Here is a 9,836-nt window from a genome sequence, read left to right on the forward strand (position 1 = left end):
ATTAGTAAGCACAGGTAGTCATCAATGGGATATTAGAAAGAGAGAAGGACTGGGAATCCTTCAATCAGCATGAGCCGTGAAGACTTAGTCAAATCTAAGTGGGGGAGAGACTTCTTGTAAGGTTCTCCAAATGTGAGTTCTGGTTGCGCGAGGTGCAATCTCTTGGGCACCTTGTCAACCAGAAGGGTATTCTAGTCGATCCGGCCAAGATAGAGGCCGTGATGCAGTGGGAGATTCCGAGGTCTCCAACTGAGATTCGGAGTTTCCTGGGTCTAGCGGGTTATTGCCGGAGATTTATGCGGGACTTCTCTAAGATTGCGGTTCCTTTGACCCGACTGACCAAGTAGTCGGTGGCCTTTCACTGGGAGCCTGAGCAGCAGGCAACCTTCGAGACTCTCAGACAGCAGATTTCAGGAACCAAGTTAAAGCTCCAGTTAGGACTCAAGTTCAGTTGTATGTTAGGTCGAGTGCGTGTTCAACTGGTATGGAAAGTGTTGTAAGACTGCGGGGGTAGCCGTAGCATTCACTAGCAATCAGATAGTATGGAAAGTGTTGTAAGACTGCGGGGGTATCCATAGCATTCACTAGTGGTCAGATAGTATGGAAAGTGATGTAAGACTGCGGGTGTATCCGTAGCATTCACTAATGGTCAGGTAATCTGGAAAGTGTTGTAAGTCTGCGGGTGTAGCCGTAGCATTCACCAGGGTTGGCAGATAGTGCTAGAGTGTTGTAAGACTGCGGGTGTAGCCGTAGCATCCACTAGATTGGTAGATAGCATGAGCATGTTCATAGATCGTGAAAGGGATAGTAGTACCCACCAGTTCGGGTGCAACATTGAGGATATGGAAATCTACGGATTGGATTTCGGAATTACCCATAAGGATTAGATCAGGTTGAGCCAGTGATAAGACTGTAGGAGTGTCCTTATAGTTATGAGATCAGGGAAGTAATGGACTGCGTAAGGTCATTTGGTATATTAGGCTACCATTGGTCGGGTAGCAAGCACCTTTAGCCTTGGATTCGGTAACGTCAGGATTTGACGCATGGACCCGATCATTTAGATCAGAAGGTTAATAGAGCCTCAGCGACATGATACCTAGTGTCAACTATTTCCAGAGAAGGATTTCGTTCAGAAGTCGTGTGGGAAGACTATGTGGGAGCCCTTTAGCTCAACGACCGGGCTGGAATCCGATATTTCAGATGACTGACAAACGAATTGAGACCAGGATGGCCTCGGTAGATTTTGGAAAGCAGACATATAGCAGCATACTGCTTCAGGCAGTTCAGTGTTCAAGCAGTTTCAACATTTGGGCAGTGTCAGTATATGTGTTTTAGATTGCAAATATGCCCGAGATAGTTGGTTGATTGGGAAATGACAAGTCACTCATAGCGGGATCAGCTGATCCTTGGCCAAGTATAAGTGATCTGCAGTGATAGTTAGGTCTATGAACCTGTTTTGAAGTGGGAACCTCGAACTATTAGATAACGAATAGTCAGTTGAGGGATAAACGGACTGGATCCGACGACAATGATTCAGTATGAGTGGTCTGTTAGGAAATCAACCCATCTCAGGACAACAGATTTCAGACGGAGTGGATGTGATCTTGTTACGAGAAATTCGTTCACCTGCGAATTTTAGGGCCTTGCGGAGATTGGTCACGGCTACCCTGGGAAGGGTAGGGCGTGCCCAGGATGGTGACCATGTTACTAGAGTGGTTGGGCATGTAAGGAATGGTAAGGAATGATTTCGAGGACGAAATCTAATTTAAGTGGGGGAGAGTTGTAACACCCCGTTTATTAAATAAATAAATAAATAAATAAAATATTAAATGAATAGTGGCCCTAAAATCCATAATTTTAGTGGAGAGTTGGTTTTCGGGAGCCAAATGTTACAATTTTAGAAGTCACGGGTTAAAAGTATAAGTTTCGGATTTGTTTCGTAAATATTTGTGAATGAAGGGACTACTTGGTAAATTACGGGGACTTAATTTAAGAGATTTTGGAAACTAAGGGCTGAATGGTAACATATGGACTTCATATGAAAATAAATTGTAGAGGAGGGAATTTTTGGTAAGTATTATACTTAATTTGTAATGAATTTTAAGGCTGAGGGCTGAAAGGGTAAATTGGGGGTTAATTTTGAAACTAATTCTGAAGGGAGGGGCCGATATTGTTAAAAAGGGAGAGAAGTTTGGTGAAACACGGGTTACACCCGTCACCCCCCTCATGCAGCCTCCATATATATATATATATATATATATATATATATATATATATATATATATATATATATATATATATATATATATATATATATATATATATATATATATATATATATATATAGGCTTAGGTTATTTTGTTAACACTATTTATTGTGTTATTGTATTACTAGTTGTAGGCCAATGAAATATGTAATTTTTAAATGAAAATGATTATCATTAAATTGATATCCAATAAATGAAAAAGTCTTCACATTTAAAGAAAAGGGATCAGGAAGGGTATATGTGTACATTTGTCCTCTCCATTAAAATAGGAAACTGCTCTATTTTCATAACTTCCCGCATAATCCCTACAACTTCGCATAAATCCGGATTTCACTACCCTCTGTATCAGAACACGAAATCAATGTATATCTTCTATAATCAACCAAAAATAGCAGTAGATTCTGTTGTTTTCTTAGTATAAAGTGTTATATTATCGAAGATTGTTCAAAGAAATTGCACTGTGATCGTTCGAAAAAAAAAAGAAATTGCAGTAGAATGAGGAATACAAGGACGACTTCTTTCAAATCAAAATTTAAGAACACACAAGCAACGGTTTTGAATCTAGATGAAGACGATGATGATTTCGTTACTCCGCCTAGAGGTATTTTTTTTAGTTATTTTTAAGGTAATCGTTTGATGACAGAACATTCTTTTGGAATTTTTGAACAATGAAGTAGATGCATGTGGTTGTCAAGTTCGGTTAAGTAACACAGAACAAAAATCTGTAAAAATGGAGTATTTTTTTCATTCTGGTTTTCTGAAATTGGGGATTTACAAACTAAGTAAAATTTTTTACTTTACAGATATGGTAATGTGATTCTTCAAGAACAGGGTCTATGATTGTGTATTTTGTTGTGTCTTGTAACCGCCAAAAACGATGTTGTTTCTGTCCTTTTTTTTCTTAGTAATATGTTGTTGTATTTGTGATATAAGTCAGTATTGAGGATATTCTGTAAGAACTAAAAGGTTCTGTGTTGATTTTATGTGAAGTACATTCTTACAGAATACTAAATATGTAAAAGGAGGCAACGTAGTTGCTGTTGTGGTAATTTAGGGTGTGAAGGTTTTGTTTGTTATTTAAATTTTTTTTAGTATTTTGAGATATTTTTTTAAAAAAATGCATAAATCTTTCAAGGTCTTTATGTTATGATAAAATTTTGTAATATAATGTTGTATTGTTTTATTTTATTTGGTTTTTTTGTTTTTATAATTTGTAGTTTTATTCCTATTATTTTGATGCTGCAGTTTAGTTGTATGTAGAGTGTGTATGTAGTTCTAACATAATTAGTTTAATTAAATGTGTTAAATTCGTAAAGAATGTGGAACATGAGAAGGGGATGTAGTGGTTAAATAAATCTAATTCTCACAAAATCTTTAAAAATTAATGTTCATATGGGGATTAATATTGAGTATTTGTATATGTGTTTGTTTGTTTGTCTTTGTTATTGTGTTTTTTGATGATTCAGTTTTTTTGTAGCAAAGCTTTGGCTTTAATTGTAATATAAACATTATAATTATGTGTGTTGCATTCTTACAGAATGAGAAGAAGTGAAATTCTAATAGAATCATTGTAACAGAAGTGTATGTGTCTATATTATACTTATTAGCATTCTGGTAGAATTTGATCCCAAGAATTAAAATTCAAATAGATTCATTGTGAAGGTATGTGTGTACATGCTTAGTGAATTGTAACAGAAGTAAGTGTATATAGGGGTCATATAGATTGGATTGTGACTGGTTAATCTGGAGATTGCTATTAAGTAAATGTATATGTTTTTAAGTACTATGATGTTTGATGATTTAATTTATTTGTATTTACTATTTGGTTTTAATTCTGGTAGAAACAGGTTTTGGATATGTGTTTCATTCTTACAAAATAAAAACTTATATAATACTTGTAGTTTTTATAGGTAAGGAAGTATGGATGGTTACTTTGAAAACTATTATTAATCGACTTTAATCATTCATTTCATTAGTTGTTGCAGAAGCTGATCCAGTCTCAATTAATGTTGATACTACAAGCCAAACAAATGTGAGAAGGAACTACCGTACCAGATCAACACCCGTTAAAGAGAATATTAGTACTCAACCTACAGGTATATTTAATTTTTTTGGTTGATGAGGGAAAATAACTTATGTTACAATTGGTAAAGTGTAACAAAATAAGTGGGTGAAATATGGATTGTAATGCACATGTAAGTTTTGTTTTTCAATAATATTATATGTATAAGATATTCTGATAGAATATATGTGCTGTTTTACAAGTGGTAGAATGTATGAACATTATGATTTTCCATGTTTGTTTCAATGTTATATTTCAGATAGGATACACATTAATCGTGGTAGAATGTATGAAGATTATGTTGTTACAAGTTAGGATAGTCATTAATGGTAGATAAGAATTGTTACAAATTATGCAAAAGTGTATTACACTATATGACAATTTTATTAAAGACTATGAAATTTGTAAGCATTAAAATAAATAAATATGAAACAAAAAAGTTTTACTGTAATATAATATTAAAAGAAAAACTACATATAAAGCATACTACTTAGACACGTTTTTTAAGAGGACAATTTTGTTTATCATGGTTAGCCATCTGTTTACATAAAGCACACTTTCTCTTAGGCTTCGAACAAACTTTTTCCAGCATTTCTTTTTTTGATTTTAATCTCTTACCACGACTGCCAGTTCCCTTATTACGAATATCTGATGGATTGTCAATATCGGGAGCATCATTAGTTAATTCTACGCCTATAATCTGGTTGTAGAATGATTATCTGGATGGCATCTCAGGGGCTGGACAATCATCTACAAATTTTTTCTTCAGCTTATTCAACTCTTCAAGGTATGACTTTAACTTCGATGCATCATGGCTTAAAAATGAAACACAACGATCTACGTTTGAAAAATTTTCAATAGTCGTCATGTCAGAGTTAGAGTCTAGTAAAGAATTAGAAAAACGCCTTTTAAGTAACTCTGTTGGAACAACATCCCGACGCCACCGTCTCATAATGTATTCTTTAGGAATCTGTTCAATACTATAGTACTTAAAAACACAAAATATGTGCCTACACAAAATACCGACATGTTCAAAATGCATGCAGGTATATTTGTATGAACCATCTATTGTTGAGTGTGTAACCTGGAATATGTATGATAAAATATGAGTTTCAGTAATAAAGTATTGTTGTGTGATTAAAAAAAATAATTATGCATTATTAAAGTAATAACGTACGATGTATTGGGTATCCTCTGTAAGACGATCGTAATGGTATTCCTCAAGTTTGTCATCAACAACAGGACTTGATGGTTGCCTTGTTGTTATGTTCTTTTGCTTCTCCAAAACAATAATAATGTCAACACCATTATTAGAAGTAACACTCATTTGGAAACAAGTGTTATCAGAATCTGATATCTCTTTCTGCACCTGATAAAAACTTTTACGAGTGTAAACCTTTGAAGCATGTGGTTCAATTGGACTAGATGTGATGAATCTAGGAAGTGTTGTAGCAGTGTTAAAGTCGTTGACAACTTGATTACGCCTTTGTCGTTCCATAACACCCTCAAATGTCATCATAAACATTAAAAGATAAGAACCAGTAAGGGTATTGTTCTGAAACGACCAATTTTGACCTTCCGACAATGATGTAGTTCTCATAAGACCAGACATCGGTATGTCCTTGAAAAATGTAGGTACCCATCGTCTACGCAACCCATACATCTCTTGCAACCACTTGTTATTTGAAATGTTAAACTCATTTAAACAAGATTTCCATTCCTTTTCAAAATCATGTGGTTCCAGCTTAGAATTCCAAATTATAGAGTGAAAACGCTTGCGAAAGGCTGAGTTTGTGGCTAGTTGTGATGTTATCTGAAAAAAAAAATATGTTAGTATAAAATATATAATTGTGCTGCACAAGGAATGAAGGGTATGAATGTTGTAAACTATAAATTCTAACTGAATTTTTGTTAAAATTCTAACAGAATGTATCTTAAATTCAAACAAGAAGTCGGTTTTGAATTGTAGTTGTGGCATAGATTTTGTTCTGAAATAGTTAATTTCTGATTGAACAATATGTGCTAACAAGGTAAACATAGTGAGTTTGGGTTGAATATAAAAACAATATTCACCTTGTTTGGAAGTTTTTTTTGTAATATGCCACATACAAAACCTATGTGCTGACATTGGAAATACTTCATTAACAGCCTTGTTTAAAGCTGGATCTTGATCTGTAAGAACAAGCGTAGGTTGTTTTTTGAATGCTTTCAAAAATGCTCTAAGCAGCCAAGAGTAAGAACTAGCATCTTCTCTACTCAAAAGTCCAGCACCAAAAGTCACACATTTCTTATGATTATCTATCCCAGTGAAAGGTACGAAAACCATATCATATCTGTTTAAAAATATAAAACTTGGTAAGCGTTATTGGAAGCAAGAAAAATTATGTGAAAACGTTGCAAAATTTAAAAATACTTATTCATGCTGAATGTGGCATCCAGAGAAAGAACGTCTCCAAAAGCATTGTAGTTGTACTTTGCAGTTTCGTCAGCCCAAAAAATCGAATTCAATTTTTTCTCAACAACTCTAAAATCGAAAGAAAAACTTGGGATATTTTTTTTCCTTTCCAGCATCTTCACTACAAGGAATTTTGCATCCCTGACACCTATGTAAGAATTGAGATTTCTCGTAATGTTCTTGAAATCAGAAACCAACCCACCTCGAATGTCAGAACCACCCTGAAGTCCGGAATACAATCTATGTGCTCTTGAGGCACCAATATTTTGCTTTGACAAGTTATGAATAAAGATCTCCTGTGAATAATCAAGTTTCCTCTTTGTACGAGACAAAAACATATTGTCCTTACCAAACAACTTATGATTATGTTGTTCCACAAATTCAGCAACATTATATTTATTAGTACCATGTACTAGAATAACAACAATTTTCGCTTTGCATTCGCACCTAAATGAGTCTTTCCTTCTCTGAATCTTATTATGTTTAGGGTCCAAAGTATCCACTTTAGCGGTTGTTGGTTTACCTTCCCGATTGCATAGCAAATGTCGTTGTGTGGTAATTCCAGATTCGGTTCTTCTAAATGGTCCAAGCCTGACATCAAAGCCTGTTAATGATGCATAATTGTAATACATTGATAATGCTGCTGTATATGAATCAAAAATTGAATTGATTTTAGGTTTGATGTTGTCTGAAACAACAGGAATCCAATACGATGATCCACCAGGAGAAACATAATCATGTGTAACATGAGATTGTTCTGCATAAAAGAAAAATTAAAAAAGTGGCAAAGAATTAATCTAGTTTATTAAACTTTTTTTTTCATATACTAACCTTTCTGAAAATCAATGTTATCATCGTCTATAGTATAATCTGCCTCATTATCATTGAACTCGAATTCCTTTCTGCATCTTTTAATAAGAGTATGTGTAATGAATACGTAAATATATATAAAAACGAAAAAAATACTTAAAATACATCACCTGGGTTATGATTACTAGAATCACCGAAATGATATTCAGAATTGTCATATATGTGATCTTGAATGTGTTCTAATGGATCCTCATCTTTGCAAGTGCAAGTTACGCCATATCACAAAAAAACAATATAAAATTTCAACATTATTATTATACAAATTAACAAATATAAAAAACTTATAAAGTAAATTCACCTAAATTTAGACTGCTACTCTCAGATAATTGAAAGTCGACATTACGTAAAGAATCATGATCCCGTAACCCGAAATCTTCATACTCATTAGGATATTCATGTTGATCATGAATATGATCGTCACCAGCTGATACTGTATCATCCATAAGATAAGTAACAGCACGATTGAACACCAGTTGATTGGGGAAAGCAAAATAAATTCAATATTACAAACTTTGAGTCAATTCAGTATATATCAAAAAAGGAGAAACCGTGTAATTGATATGTAACTAAAAATACGTGATATATGTATTCATTGTTATCAAATATTTGGTTTTTTAAAACTTTTAGAAAGATTGTAAGGATAATAATCAACACAAAATCGTATTATTCATCATGATATTGTAAATATTTGACATATTCAAATTCCAAATATAATAAATTGCATAGATATGACTTCAACACATCCTGCGTTTTAAATTAGACTTTTAATAAATTAATTCTACAAACTTTAAAAAAAATTATTTTTTATTGAATTTACAAATGATTTCTGGTTTGTTATGACATAAACGCGTATACTAAGAAATCAATTAATATCAAAAAAGTGTTATTCTTTGAGAAAATTTCAAACAATATCTACAATAAATTTATTTTTCACACATTTGTTCTGTATATTCTCGTACAACTTAACATAGACATACTTATACCACGATATCATGATACCACAATCTTATTCTGTAAAAATATATGTGATAATAATAACAGTAAATTTATTTTGCTCATGTTTGATCTGTATATTGTAATACAAAATAGCATTCTGGTAGAATTTGATCCCAAGAATTCTAACGGAATCTTTGATTAATCAAATAGGTAAAACGAATTTAGATGCTTATTATTCTTTAAGAATAATAAGCATTGTGTTTTTGTTTTTTATGTATATTGTAATCAACAGTTACATTCTACTACTTTTGATAATAAGAATTGTGTGTTTTTTTGTTCTGTACGAATAATTTTATTATGAGTTTTATATCAAACATTCTAACAGAATGTGTACATATAACATTAAGTATAACACAATTTACGAAGACTGTTTTGTCCAGAAATATTAGAACAACAATACATTTACAACATCTCTGTAGTCATATGATAAATAATAAAATTATGGAATTTTAATCAAACTCAAAATGAAAATTATTAATATTAATTGAATGAAAACATAAACTTACAAGGAGAAACCCCTATAATTCATGAATCCATATCATTATTATACTGAAATAAACCTCCATAAAATCCGATAAGACTAAATTGAAAACATTATTCAGATCATAAAATATGTTGACAAAGTAAACATCTACTCTCTGTTGACCCTTGCTTGAGGACAATTCCTCCTGTCATGACCAACACCAAAACAAATCCCACATCTTCTTATTTTCTTCCGATCTTTATGCACTTGGCATTGATTGACATTCCGATCATTGTTATCAGAAAAGTCCTTCTTATTGTTATCAATATTATCTTTGTTCTGAAAAACACAACAATAAAATTCAAAAAATGAATTTCATCACTGAAATACTGTAAAGAACAAATATGATATGAATCTGATAAATGATTATTCTGAATTATGAATATAAAAAAATTTATATGCATATGATAAACGATACTTCAACACTATAAAAAAAAACTTCCATGAACAACATACCTCCATTAACGAAATATCAGAATAAGATAATTGCTCTGAAGATGATGAACTATTAATCTGCAATAGATTAAAACGTACACGATATATATATATATATATATATATATATATATATATATATATATATATATATATATATATATATATGTTATATTCGTTGATAAAATGCATATTTAATAGCCTGATATTTAGGAATTTGATTGATAT

The 9,836-nt window shown here is 32.4% G+C and overlaps 1 protein-coding gene across 1 annotated transcript; it reads right to left on the reverse strand.

Annotated features, from left to right (window-relative positions):
• Nucleotides 1-5,044: 5,044 nt before the first annotated feature.
• LOC145117488 (protein FAR1-RELATED SEQUENCE 5-like) lies at nucleotides 5,045-9,635 on the reverse strand. Its single transcript, XM_079053777.1, has 10 exons — nucleotides 9,630-9,635; nucleotides 9,297-9,452; nucleotides 9,157-9,168; nucleotides 8,166-8,220; nucleotides 8,021-8,084; nucleotides 7,616-7,686; nucleotides 6,743-7,541; nucleotides 6,467-6,662; nucleotides 5,507-6,142; nucleotides 5,045-5,413 (listed from the first exon to the last, which is right to left on the reverse strand). The coding sequence occupies exons 1-10, from the start codon at nucleotides 9,633-9,635 to the stop codon at nucleotides 5,045-5,047; spliced, it is 2,364 nt and encodes a 787-aa protein (XP_078909903.1).
• Between the last annotated feature and the right edge of the window lie 201 nt (nucleotides 9,636-9,836).

The sequence above is a fragment of the Lactuca virosa genome, chromosome 1, assembly GCF_052849685.1.
Source record: "Lactuca virosa cultivar CGN04683 chromosome 1, Lactuca_virosa_CGN04683_v6, whole genome shotgun sequence".
Lineage (NCBI taxonomy): Eukaryota > Viridiplantae > Streptophyta > Magnoliopsida > Asterales > Asteraceae > Lactuca > Lactuca virosa.